Genomic DNA, 14,500 nt, shown 5'->3' with positions numbered 1-14,500 from the left:
GTTGGTGGGAGTGGCAGGTTATCCAAAGCTGCTGAACCTTTGAACATTTAATTCCCTAAGAAGTTTGGTATTTATTGAGTAGTTAGAAAAGCTAAATCAACAACTTGTCAACTCACTAGGGGTTAAGTTAGCTAGTTTCTAAGTAAAAAGACCCTTCTTTATTCAGATTATTAAGCATTTTATTTTGTCATTTTCCTTTAAGCTTAAATACATAATTTTAAGACCGTATTTCATATGCTACTATTATTATAAGACCCAGAGAAATCCAGACAGAATTCAGTACAAATATTTTATAAAATTTTAAAACATAGCTAAACCCACACAATTTTCATCCTCTCATTAAGGAACTTCTCCTAGTGCCCTAGGGCCCATAATTTCTCAGTTACTACCGAGATAAATTCTACTCCCAGTTATTAACATGGTTAGAAACTTCCAGCCAGGGCCAGGTGCAGTGGCTCACGCCTGTAATTCCAGCACTTCGGGAGGCTGAGGCAGGCGGATCATGAGGTCAGGAGTTTGAGACCAGCCTGGTCAATATGGTGAAACCCTGTCTCTACTAAAAATACAAAAATTATCTGGGCATGGTGGCAGGTGCCTGTAGTCCCAGCTACTTGGGAGGCTGAGGCAGGAGAATCACTTGAACCCAGGAGGCAGAGAGTACAGTGAGCCAAAATCGTGACATTGCACTCCAGCCTGGGCTGGGTGACAATAGCAAGACTCTCCCCCCCACCAAAAAAAAAGAAAAGAAAAAAAGAAACCTTAAACCAAGGGCTACTAATTCAGAGAAAAATAAAAATCAGAGGTAAAAGCGTACATTTCTGGCTGGACGTGGTGCCTCATGCCTGTAATTTCAGCACTTTGGGAGGCCAAGGTGGGTGGATCACCTGAGGTCGGGAGTTCGAGACCAGCCTAACCAACATAGAGAGACCCTGTCTCTACTGAAAATACAAAATTAGCCGGGCGTGGTGGCGCATGCCTCTAATCCCAGCTACTCGGGAAGCTGAGGCAGGAGAATCACTTGAACACAGGAGGCGGAGGTTGCGGTGAGTTGAGATCGTGTCACTGCACTCCAGCCTGGGCAACAAGAGTGAAACTCCATTGCAAAAAAAAAAAAAAAAAAAAAGGACATTTCAAATAATTATCACAAAGCAACTAGCTTTCCATTATCACTGAGTTTAAGAAACAGAATATAGTGAGCACTCAAAAGCCTCCCATTTGCTTCCTCCAAATCACAAATTCTCCCTTCCTCACAAAGGTAACCATTATTCTAAATGTTACGGTAATCACTTTCTTGCTTTTCTTTACAGTTTTATATCCTATGTAGAAGTCAATAAACACTAGATTTCATTTTCCGTGTTTTAAAAGTTTTTATATTTATAAATAGAATTACTTAATTTGGTTTTTTTGTTTGTTTTTTGAAACAGGGTCTAGCTCTGTCATCCAGGCTGGAGCACAGTGGTGTGATCTCAGCTTGCTGCAACCTCCACTTTCTGGGCTTGAGAGATTCTCTTGCCTCAGCCTCCCAAGTAGCTGGGACTACAGGTGTGTGGCACCATGCCAGCTAATTTCTGTATTTTCTGTAGAGATGGGGTTTCACCATGTTGCCCAGGCTGGTCTTAAACTCCTGGGATCAAGCAATCGGCCCACCTCAGCCTCCCAAAATGCTGAGATTACAGGTGTGAGCCACTGTGCCTAGCCTAATTCTTTTTTCTCTGGCTTCTTTCCATCAACATTAGGTTTATGAGATTCATTTATACTGGATATAACTACAAGTCCATTCATTTTCATTCCTGTATAATGTTCTATTATCTTAATATATCTTAACTTCCCAATCCCTTCTACAACTAATGGACATGTAATGTGTTCATTTTGGGGCTACTATAGATAACGCTGCTATGAATATTCTTGTACATATCTCCTGGTACACATATCTTTTGGGTGGATACCTACAGGTAGAACTGCTTATCTTTAACTAGAAAATTGTATTCCAAAGTAGTTGTATTAATTTATATTCTCATCAGCATGAGAGTTCCTGTTGCTCTACTTAGCAACCCTGCCAGTCTGTTTAATTTTACCTGTTCAGGTGAGTGCACTGATATCATAATATTGTTTTAATTTACATTACACTGATTACTAGTGTCGTTGATCACTTTTTTTTTTTTTTTGAGATAGAGTCTCGCTCTGTTGCCCAGCCTGGAATGCAATGGCATAATCTCGGCCCACTGCAACCTCTACCCCTGGGGTTCAAGCGATTCTCCTGCCTCAGCCTAGCGAGTAGCTGGGACTATATTCGCCCACCACCACACCCAGTTAATTTTTGTATTTTTAGTAGAGACGGAGTTTCACCATATTGGCCAGGCTGGTCTTGAACTCCTGACCTTGTGACCCATCCATCTTGGCCTCTCAAAGTGCTGGGATTATAGGCCTGAGCCACCACACCCAGCCAGGTTATCAATTTTAATGAAGTCCAATTTAATCTTTTCTTTTATACGAGTAGTGTCAGGAATGTATTCACCATTATTATCTTCCAAGGGCTGTTTCATTGTTTTGCTTTCAAATTTAGCTCTGTAGACCACCTGGAATTGTGGTGAAAGCAAGGTGCCAAGTTTCATATGGATATCTAATTGTCCCAGCACCACCTGCTGAGAAAACTGTCTTTCTCTCACCACCCTGCAATGTTATCTTTGTTATAAATCAGGTGTTCATACATTTGTGAACTGGTTTCTGGACTCTCTATTCTATCCCAATGGTCTATTTGTCTTTTCTTGTACCAATATGACATTAAGTATCATATCTTTGTGAAATAAACCTTGATATCTGGATGATATCTAATCTTGATGATATCCTCATAACTTATTCTTTTTTGAGAGTATCTTGGTTATTCCTGATGCTTTGTATTTCCACATGTGAGAATCAGCTTATAAACTCACACACCACACACACACACACACACACACACACGAACACATGCAGACTTTGCATTTTTATTGGGATTGTGCAATATGTCATCTGTAGATTAGTTTGTAGAGAACTGATATCTTAAAATATCGAGTCTTCTAATCCATGAACATGGTTTACTCCTTCCAATATTTAAGTCTTCTTTAACTCCTATCAATATTTTATTTTCTATATACATGTCTTATGTATCATTTTTAAAGTTTATTCCTAGGTACTTAATTTTTCTCAGCATTTAATTTTTTTGATACTAAGATAAATAGTATCTGTAGTTGAGTTGAATGGTAGCCTCTAAAACAGTATATCCATGTTGTAACCCCTGGAACCAGTAAATGTGACCTAGTTTGGTAAAAGGATGTTTGTAGATATAATTAAGTTGAGGATGTCAAGATGAGATCATCCTGGATTATCTGGGTGGGCCCTAAATTCAATGACAAGTATCCTTATCAGAGAAAGACAGAGAGAAGGCCATATGAAGAGGCAGGGATTGCAGTTATGCAGTCACAAGCCAAAGAATGCCTGAAGCCACCAGAGGTTAGAAGAGACAAGAAAGCATTCTCTCCTAGAACATTTGGAAGAAGCCCCCACCCTACTGAAACCTTGGTTTCAGACTTCTGGCCTCCAGAAGGTGAAAGAATAAATTTCTGGGCCGGGTGCAGTGCCTCACACCTGTAAACCCAGCACTTTGGGAGGGCGAGGCAGGCAGATCATGAGGTCAGGTCAAGACCATCCTGGCCAAAATGGTGAAACCCCATCTCTACTAAAAATACAAAAATTAGCCAGGCATGGTAGCATGCGCCTGTAGTCCCAGCTACTTGGGAAGCTGAGGCAGGAGAATTGCTTGAACCCAGGAGACAGAGGCTACAGTGAGCCGAGATTGTGCCACTGCACTCCAGCCTGGGTGACACAGCGAGATTCCATAAAAAAAAAAAAGAATGTATTTCTGTTGTTTAAAGCCACCAAATTTATGATAATTTGCTATAACAGTCCTAAGAAACCAATACAGTACCTTTTTTACAATTTCATTTTCTCTTGTTGCTGCTATACAATCGATTTACTTGATCTAGAAACCCTGCTTTCCTTTACTTTATTTTATTTACTTATTTTATTTATTTATTTATTTTTTTAGAGGGAGTGTCACTCTTATCACCCACGCTGGAGTGCAATGGCACGATCTCGGCTCACAGCAACCTCCACCTCCCAGGTTCAAGCAATTCTCCTGCCTCAGCCTCCTGAGTAGCTGGGACTACAGGTGTGTGACACCATGCCTGGCTGATTGTTTTATTTTTAATAGAGATGGAGTTTCACCATATTGGCCAGGCTGGTCTCAAACTCCTGACCTCATGATCCACCCACCTCGGCCTCGCAAAGTGCTGGGATTACAGGCATGAGCCACTGTGCCTGGCCTTTCCTTTCCTTTACAAAATTAGGACACTAAAGTCCAAAGAGCTCAATCAGCTATCTAGTGGCAGAATTAGAACTAAAACCTAGGTGGCTAAATTCCTAGTTCAGCACCCTTTCTACTCTACCAAGTTGCCACTATACCCGGAGACTACCTCTTTAACAATTATCCACTGACCGCAGTTTTCAAACCTTCCTTTTTCTTTTTTACCAAAGAGTGAACCTTTAATGCAATAGTTATATATTAGACTATCAAGAGAGGAATTATGCACAACTTGATTTTGCCCAAGAACATTCTTGTGTCCTCTAAGAAACAAAAAAAAAACCCAAAACAAAAAACTTTTCCAAAGCCATCCGCATTTATGTGGCAGTGAAGATGTACATACCTACATAAACACACAGGAAACATAAATTTTGTGTGTGTTGGTTTTTGTTTTTTTCTAATTTTTTAGAGACAAGGTCTCACTTATTGCCCAAGTTGGAGTGGAGTGGTTATTTACAGGTGTGAGCATTGTAGCATATTATAGCTTCAAAATCCTGTCCTCAAGAGTTCCTCCTAAACATGTCTGGCTTAGGAGATACTTTTTGTTTTTTTTTTTTGAGACAAAGTCTCACTTTACCACCCAGGCTGGAGTGCTGTGGCACGATCTTCACTCACTGCAACCTCCGCCTCCGGGGTTCAAGCAATTCTCCTGCCTCAGCCTCTCGAGTAGCTGAAACTACAGGCACATGCCATCATGCCCAGCTAATTTTTGTATTTTTAGCAGAGATCGGGTTTCACCATGTTGGCCAGGCTGTTCTTGAAATCCTGACCTCAGGTGATCCACCTGCTTCAGCCTCCGAAAGTGCTGGGATTACAGGTGTGAGCCACTGCACCCGGCCATTTTCTTTCTTTCTTTTCTTTTTCTTTTTTTGAGACAGGGTCTTGCCCAGGCTGGAATGCAGTGGTGCAAGCAAGCATGGCTCACTGCAGCTTTGACCTCCTAGTCTCAAGTGATCCTCCTGCCTCAGCCTCCAGAGTAGTTGAGACTATAGGCCCACACCATCATGGCTGCTTAGTTTAAAAAAATTTTTTTTTTTTTTGGTAGAGACGAGGTCTCACTATGTTGCCCAGGCTAGCCTTGAACTCCTGAGCTAAGGTGATCCCCCTGATTCAGCCTCCCAAAGTGTTGGGATTACAGGTGTGAGCCACTGCACCTGGCCAGGAGACACAAATTTTTCAAGAAAGTAGTACTCAGATGCACTGACTATCCTGTTGCCTCTTAATATATGGATGAGGAATGTCATTTCATACATTAGCCATCATGAGTAATACTAAATCCTGGCTCTGATCACTTATATTAGCATATATAATACATTGAAAATGCATTCATAGCAACAGATTTTGAGGACAGGATAAAAAAGTAAAAAAATAAAATTTGTAAAAGTATTAAATTTTAAAAAATTAAAGAAAAAAAGAGAAGAAAATGCATTCAACGATGTTGCAAAGACAGAAAATGGCTATTTCACAAATGACACTAGCAAGACTGGCAGTGAGTTGCCTAACATTTAACTAACCATTTTTCGGTGGACTGCAATGAGGTAACCTGTAAAGGGGCCGTCAGGAAGAGATGGCATGTGACCATTAACCATTCCATTTGTGAAGTTCTTCTCAGTTCCACATGGCACAACAGCGTTTGGCATTCCACTGGGGACGAATATTGGTCGGGGTAGGTCCCCATTGGTAGTTAGGGTGGATGTTCCATTTGTAGATGGCGAAGAGAAGAAATCTACAAATTCAAAGATAAGTACAGCATCGTAAGCTTGTGGTATTTTCATCTTTGCTCTTTTCTCAAGTATCCTGAGGACCAGAGACAGTGTAGTCTCTTAACACAGGGCAGGGAGAAATCATAGTATAAATAACTCTAGATTTATTGGAAGATTTTAATTTCCAGTTTTACTTCCTTAACTCACACTTTTGACCAAATGAAAAGGAAAGAGTAACTGCTGGAAACTCTTAAGCAGAATTTTTGCAGAAACCTGTATCAGCACCATGTTGTAGCACACAAACAGTTCTACCACTTGTTTTCTTTTCCTTCTCTTCACCTTTGAAGACACTGTCCAATACGGTAAACTCTACCCAGATGTTACATGTAAAATTTAAATTAGGCTGGATGAGGCAGCTCACATTTGTAATCCTAGCACTTTGGGAGGCTGAGGTAGCAGATCCCTTGAGCCCAGGAGCTAGTGACCAGCCCAGGCAACATGGTGAAAACCCATCTCTACAAAAGATACACCACAGCTGGGCATGGTGGTACACATTTGTAGTTCCAGCTTCTTGGGAGGCTGAGGTGGGAGGATTGCTCCAGCCCATAAGGCAGAGGCTGCAGTGAGCCAAGATGATGCCACTGCACTCCAGGCTGGGTGACAGTGAGACCCTTTCTCAAAATAAATAAATAAAATAAAATAAAAATTAAAAATGCATTGTTCTCAGTCACACTAGCCACATCTCGAGTGCTTAACAGTCCACGTGACTGGTGGATACTGTATTGGATGGCAAAGATCACAGAAGTTCCCACCACTGCAGAATTCTATTGGACAGTGATGCTCTAAATTAAAACTAAAATTAGATCATCCACCAACTCACCATCAGGACTATCTACCTACTACACATCAATGAGGGGAGCCTCATAAAGCCCTTTGTAGTTGGGGAATTAGCCTAATTGACCTAATTGTAAGTAACATAAAGAATAGACAAAGCATACTAGCGGTTAAAAGGACTCAGTGAGTGACCACATTAAATTACATATAATATTGGATTTCTTTCTAGCTACATCTATTGTTTATATTTTCTGTTAGTATGTTCCTCTCATACTAGCTGTTGCCATGTTAGTATTAGATAAAAGTTCAAAGAGATCTGAATTCCAAGAGTATGTTAGCTAACAACTACCTATCTAACTGAAGTCACTTGGGTTCTCTAAATTTTAGGTTTCTCATCTAAAAAATGTGGAATAATCAGTAAGGTTTCCCTTGGGTTCCAAAACTCTTCTGCTATAATATCCTCTGCATGAACAAATATAACAAAGATGACAACTCTTAGACAAATATTTAAAGGTGCAATCATGAGAAGGAGTTCTAGTTCTATCTTACCTGTCTGTGTTGGACTAGAAGCTGAAATTGGAGATGCAGGGACAGGAATTTCAAATGCACACAAAAATCCACTCACTGAGAGTCCTACTTTTTGGTTGTCCTGAGGAAAGTTCTACAGAAACAGCAGCAAGATGAGAAGGGGGGGATGTTTCAGATAAAAAGGAAAAGTTCTCTCTCTAATGTGTTTCAAAAGAATGTCTTAGGTGCTTTCATCCGTAAAACCAACGAGATGACTGAATAATTTTTCAACTACATAAAGGATGAATGCTTGATAAAAATAACTGAAAACTAACCTCAATTGTTGAACTATTATCTCTTTTCACAGGAAGAAGTGTGTTGTATATGACTGACTTCTTCAGTTTTGTCCTTTGTTTCAGGGATCTAAATTCCAACCCTCAGACACCCCATTTTTGCATTTCATATTAAGAAAATGTCAACGAGGTGAGAGTGTGTTCAGAAATCCCAAAGATGAATATAAATAATACCAGTTGCAGGAGCTTAATTTAGAGTAGGCAATATATTTATTAGATTATTTGTTTCCCCAGCTGGTATGTAGAAAGACATGATTGGTGTCAATTTGTCTTTACTCTTAATTTCTTAGTGTGTTAAAAGACCAAGTATATATATTCATAAATACTAAAAACACACATTCATAAATACATAAAATACTTTAACCTAGGAAGAATTCTAGTAACAGTGGTAATATAGAAGAGCTGTGAAGTGTAATAGCAGCAGTCTTTGGAGGAAACCTATACTATAGTGACACAGCTAGAACACTCCATACAGGCAGCCTTACATATTTCCCTTCTTCAAAAATACCACCATCAGTATTATCCTTTTATTCTAGTAGAAAACTCTTTTAAGTTTCTGGGTTGGAAAACTTGGCATTTTTTGTTGTTGTTGTTGTTCAGTTTTCACTATGTTTTAGTATCTCTCTTGGTCACATAACCTAACAACTGATCATAATAATTGAGAAAAATGTCATCTTTGAAGGATAGAATCAAAAGTTTCTTAGAGTAGTTAACATTACCTTTATGTTGGAATCATGTACTTCTGCTAGAAGGATTTGTTCTGAATTAAGTGCACAGAGATCACTCAGCTGTTTTTTTAAACCTGTGTACTTTTCATCCGTATTCAGTCTTAGTCCATACCGTACAGGGGTAGTACCATCTAACTTAATCACTAGTAAAGAGAAAAGATCTTTTATCAGTAAAATGCAGGTTTCATTGAAAGCCTTAAATGCTGTGTACAGATATATCTGACCTGTAAATATAATAGCAAATATTTCAGCCTAGAATTTTTATTTTATGTGTAAACACTAAAACAGATGGTACTTAGGGATAATATTAAGTGAAATCCGTATTTTTTTTGGTGTTCATCTGACATAAAAGTATGAGTGGCTTTGCGGGGTTTTAAAGAGAGTTGCTGGCATATTTGAAACCAAAAAAAAAAATGCCCCAATCTACATCTTTCAAACCTCAAGTCATGCCTAAAATTAGCTTGCTCAGTTATAATATGCTGACTACCAGTCTTTATTTGTAAACAAATAACTATGCTTACAAATTCAGGCTATTTAAATAAAGTAAATTTAATGGAGTCAAGTAATTTTTCAGAACTTTGTGACCTACCTGTTATTTCTAAGTGCATATCACTATCCATTGGTAGTGGCAAAGACAAAAAATTGAAAGGGTCAAATCGGACACTTATATGCCCACATGTCTTGCATTTGACTTGAGATCTTAGCTGCCCATGGAACAAATCCACAACAATTGATCTATTTCTTCCTAGATGGTTGTCCCAGGCCTAGCAATAAAAAAGATGAGAATTTTCTCTCAAAATCCATAAGAGAGGCATTTCTATATAAATTCACAGAAACTGGTTAAATATATTGCATTTAAATGTAAAGAATATAATCCTTACTCTTCATTTAACATAAAATATTAAATTGAGATGGAAAATCCTGTTTTTCATTTGTTCTTATCAAGGTAACAATGGTAAATATTAAAGTTATTTGTCCATTAACAATTATAAAGCATGCCTATAGGTCACTGTATACATTACTTTAACAATTAGGGGGACTCTTTAAATTCCACTGGATAATTATTCCTACATCCAGTCCCATCAAGTTTACAATGTGAAATGGCAACAGTTTTCTATATTCATTAAAGGTATTTTTGTTTTGGCATTATCGCATAACAATTAACCACAGGAACAGAAATTCCTTCATTTTCGCAGTAAAATTCTGATCTCAGGATAGTTTAGTTTGCATTTAAGTTGTGCTACATGTATTTGTGGCCAGAACATTTTGTCTATTGCTTACATTAGAAACTCAAAACTGACAAACCTCTGCAGCTACTTCCCAGTCTGGTCGGCCATCACTGTCCTTCAGTTCCACATACGGCTTTTCATGGACTCGGTTGAGATCTTCATGAAGACCATCCAAGAGAAAAGCCAGAAGTTCTTGGGAGTCTTGTTGCTGAAACCCATTAAACCTGGGAGCATATTTTGCTATGGTCCACTATAAATATAAGAGAAGTATCAGTCATTATTTCCTACCCATAAAATTTGGAATGAACATGTCGTATAATCCAATCAGAGCCATTGTAAGAAAATAAATAGTATAGTACTTAGTCTGCCTCCATTTCAACAAATGTATTTTGGATAATCATGAAATCTTTTGAATCTTAACATCAAATGACCAAAAAAAAAAAAAAAGAGAGAACTATTTTGGCCAATACTGTGTCCTCAGTCAGCATCACGTAAGCAAACTGTTCTTCAGGCACACAGGTGTTATTTAAGACAGAAATACTAAAACAGCATTTGCTCACATTGAAAGACATCCTGTTCTATAATGTTTTACACATTTTTATATGCATATAAAATATGTATATTTTATAGGTACATAATATATACATAACATATGCATAAAATAATGTGTATATAATAATACATAGCATGTATAAAATAATATGTGTATATATTATTTTATATAATGTAATGTTGTCTTCAACAATTACATTTTCTGGTCTGGTTGCATCCTAACTTTTATTAACTGCATTAGAATTATTTAGAGGGTACAAATTAATTAGAATAGTGCCTGGCAAGAGGTAAGTAGTCAAATGTGTAGCTGTTATAGTTAATAATTTGTAATATAAAAAGCTTTTGCTTTGTATTTAAATAAAAATAATGAATAATCCTAACTTCACTAAAATCTACTACATCTGATATTAATATAAAACTTATATTCATTAGTTTCATTCATTCATTCTTCTACTTTTTTTTTCTTTTTGGAGACAGAGTCTTACTCTGTTGCCCAGGCTGGAGTGCAGTGGTGCGATCTTGGCTCATTGCAAACACCACCTCCCAGGTTCAAGCATTTCTCGTGCCTCAGCTTCCCAAGTAGCTGGGATTACAAGCATGCACCACTATGCCTGGCTAATTTTTTTTAGTAGAGACCGGGTTTTGCCATGTTGCCCAAGTTGGTCTTGAGCTCCTGGCCTCAAGTGATCCACCCACCTCGGCCTCCCAAAGTGCTGAGATTACAGGCATGAGCCTCTGCTCCCAGCCTCCTTCTTTGTATTCTACAGATAGAACTATCTTAGTTGTGTTGAAAATGGATTGGATTGGATGTAGTTAAGAAGACTCTGAGGTCCACCTTGCAGTTAGAACACTGCTAATAGTGAAGTGTTACCGAAAAAGGTTTACTCTTCATATAAGATGTTTGACAAATTAGGAAAATGAATGACATCCCCAATTTAGAGTGTACATTTGGTCTTTATCCTACCCACTACATATACAGTAGTATTTTGCAAATATTTAAACAAGCAAAAGAATTTGGCCTCTTGTTTATACCAAGTGAAGGATCCAAAAGGCTAAACACAAAAAACAAGTGCAGAAAAATGATTAAACAACTATTTAGGAATTAAATACTTTTATATTATTTTAACCTGCTTACCTGAAGCTTTAATGGGGCAACACTCTTCTGAGTTCCACTCCAAAGTTCCTGTACTAAATCACCATAGCATTTAGCCATATGCCCCTTCATACCAATGGGATTTGTCCTAGAAGTTTGAGAGGAAAATTTGTTGCCAAAGATTCTCATAAATTACAATCATGTGGGCACAAAAATGCCTAGCATCTCACATCAAAATATCTTTTCTTTTTGAAATAAGAGATGTATTCCTTGGCCTATTTCATATTAAATAGGGCAAATAAGATAAAATCTTTTCCCGCAGGGTGAAAAAAGAGGAAATTTAGGTGATATTGGGTTTATATCAAAGTCACAGCTTAAGAGGCCAGTGACTCAAGAAAGATTACCTGTTGAGTTCATAAAGATGTCTCCCTGAGATAAAGTACTGTGTCAGTGGCTGTGTGTTACTAACGCACTGGATGCTTGAGTTCATGAAGCATGTGTTTCCCAGGTTGCTTAGACCTGTGGCTCCCTTTTCTATGGGAACTGGAACAAACAATAAGAGAACCAAAGCTTAGCTGTAGTAATATGCCATGGCACGAACAGTTACTTATATTCAATCAAAAGATTTTTTATAACTCTCATAATCAGCTAAATGGTGCTAATAATTCTCTAGCAGGTCTTTGAAATGCTAGAGAAGGTTTTTCATAGAGTGTCTGGCAACAGTGATGATCCATGCTCACTTGTAACCCAGAAGCAGCAATTATTCTTTTTAATTGCTATGATTTTTCAAAATAATTCAAACAATTCTTCTTCTAGTATGTCTTTTAAAACATATAAATTATTTAATTGCAGAGTTAGAAAGAAATTTAGAAAACAATTTGATGGTGGGTTTGCCAACATCAAATGCTGCTTCAGGAAAAAAGAAAAAGAAGGGCCCTAATTACTTTTGAACTAGAAAACCAAAAGTTGTTAGCACTTTAATAGTTGAGAGAAGAAAAAAAAACATTTAAAATAATCTCTTTAAAAAATAATACTGGAGACCTACCCTTGTGTCTATCTACTTTACTACTATTGGCTATAAAAGACATCTCCTCAGGCCAACTCATATCTTTGTTGTGAACTGGAAGGACAGATAGGAATGTGTTAATTTCTTATCTATCTAATTTACACCCACTCGATTGCTTCTGTTTTTTTTTTTAAAAGACATCTTATTCCTAAATCAGAAGTTTTAAAATCTAGTTAATTTTAGTACATGCATTGCTTACCGATGAGGTTACATTCTGAGAAATGCATCATTAGGTGATTTTGTCTTTGTGTGAATATCACGGTGTGTACCTACACAAACCTAGGCTATGTATGGTATAGGCTGTTGCTCCTTGGCTACAAACCTGTACAGTATGTTACTGTATTGAACACTGTAGGCAACTGTAACACAATGGTAAGTATTTGTGTATCTAAACATGTTAGAACACAGAAAAGGTACAACTAAAAATACAGTATTATAATCTTATGGGACCACTGCTATATACAGGTCTTTTGTTGTCAAACATCTTTATGCAGCACATGCCTGTAATTGGCTCTAAAACCATTCCTATTCTTCATATTGAGGACTTTAAAGTCACTTGGTTTGAATAATCTTTTCCCTCAATTACCTACTTGAAGTAAAATTATACTTAACCATCTACAGAAGTAATTAAAGTTCAGAAACAATGGAATTTCTTATACTTAAAACATTAGAAATATTACAATTCTTTCTTAAATTGTAACAACTGTCAGAGTAATTTATTCCTTTTTTTTTTTTTTTTTCAGACAGTCTGGCTTTGTCCTCCAGGTTGGAGTGCAGTGACGTGATCTTGAGTCACTGCAACCTCCACCTCCTGGGCTTGACTGATTCTCGTGCCTCAGCTTCCTGAGTAGCTGGGACTACAGGCACGTGCCACCACACCCAGCTAATTTTTGTATTTTTAGCAGAGACAGATTTCACCATGTTGGCCGGGCTGGTCTTGAACTCCCGACCTCAAGTGATCCACCCGTCTTGGCCTCCCAAAGTGCTGGGATTACAGGTGTGAGTCACTGCGCCTGGCCTATTCATTTGAATACAAAGGCAGCTAACAACGTTGCCACAAAACTTGATGGGAAAAGACACACTTAAAAAGTTTTTAATGGCATGTGTATGCCAGTGTGTAAATCTCTGAATATACAAGTAGCTCTGTCAGTGAGTGGCCAGTGTTGATGACTAATGAAAGCCTGTGCTACTAACTATGCAAGAAAGTTGCTCTCTACTCAAACTCAAAGCAGCAACTTGAAAATTTTAAGGAAGTATAAATTTGTAAACTGAATTCACTTGTTTTTATCTACCATTCCCATCCTTTGTCAATGACTAAAAACAGAATATTTTCCCTTTAAAGCAATCTAAATCATATGGTAGGATTACATAAGAGTTCAAAGGGTTTTCTTTTTCTTTTTTTTCCAAAGGGTTTCTTTGTCATAAAAACATAATGATCAAATAATAGTTGTCTTGGAGAAAATTATAAAATGGGTTATTAGTAACTCTTTAAATTCTTCCCCTTGAAAATTTAATATAGATGCATGCTTCCATCTTGTACCTTCAATTACCAGGTGTTGTTCATCCTGGATTTTCAAATATTCCAATCTATGATCCTCATCATCCAGAAGAGTAAGGCAGTTCTGTGTAAGGAGGAGGGAATGTTTTTATTATTTGGTTAGTAAACTTCAAACAAATACAGAGATAAAAATGAGTAACAATTAAAAAAAAACTTCTTTGTAGTTACGTAACTTATATCACAAATATCTGGCCTACTATAGTTGTTCGTAAACATAACTTAGGTGGCAGTATGAGAGAAAGACAATGTGTACTTCACAAGCATTATCTTTCTCTTTTTAAAAATTTCAATAGGTTTTTGGGGAACAGGTGGTGTTTGGTTACATGAATAAGTTTTGTTTGTTTGTTTGTTTGTTTGTTTGAAGATGGAGTCTGGCTCTGTTGCCCAGGCTGGAGTGTAGTGGTGCAATCATGGCTCACTGCTTCCTGGAACTCATGGGCTCCAGCAATCCTCCTGCCTCAGCCTCTTGACTAGGTGG

The 14,500-nt window shown here is 37.7% G+C and overlaps 1 protein-coding gene across 5 annotated transcripts in view; it reads right to left on the bottom strand.

Annotated features, from left to right (window-relative positions):
- LOC129018030 (ubiquitin carboxyl-terminal hydrolase 6) overlaps positions 1-14,500 on the bottom strand; it is a 59,186-nt gene that overhangs the window by 32,921 nt on the left and 11,765 nt on the right. For 4 of the 5 annotated variants that reach the window (XR_008495187.1, XM_054459155.1, XM_054459157.1 and 1 more), the window contains 8 exons: positions 14,005-14,086; positions 11,803-11,941; positions 11,441-11,546; positions 9,830-10,003; positions 9,114-9,288; positions 8,516-8,667; positions 7,486-7,597; positions 5,914-6,125 (listed from right to left, as the gene is read on the bottom strand). Coding sequence is in view for 4 of the 5 variants with exons in the window: in XM_054459155.1 (XP_054315130.1) it covers positions 5,914-6,125; positions 7,486-7,597; positions 8,516-8,667; positions 9,114-9,288; positions 9,830-10,003; positions 11,441-11,546; positions 11,803-11,941; positions 14,005-14,086 (1,152 nt within the window). In the remaining variant the exon portion in view is untranslated. Of the gene's footprint in view, positions 1-5,913; positions 6,126-7,485; positions 7,598-8,515; positions 8,668-9,113; positions 9,289-9,829; positions 10,004-11,440; positions 11,547-11,802; positions 11,942-12,443; positions 12,519-14,004; positions 14,087-14,500 lie in introns of all 5 variants that reach the window. The other variant, XM_054459153.2, reaches the window with a different exon arrangement.

Source organism: Pongo pygmaeus, chromosome 19 (assembly GCF_028885625.2).
Source record: "Pongo pygmaeus isolate AG05252 chromosome 19, NHGRI_mPonPyg2-v2.0_pri, whole genome shotgun sequence".
NCBI classification, from domain to species: Eukaryota; Metazoa; Chordata; class Mammalia; order Primates; family Hominidae; genus Pongo; species Pongo pygmaeus.
Note: the sequence above shows the minus strand (reverse complement) of the source record. Positions and strands in the feature narration are given on the sequence as shown.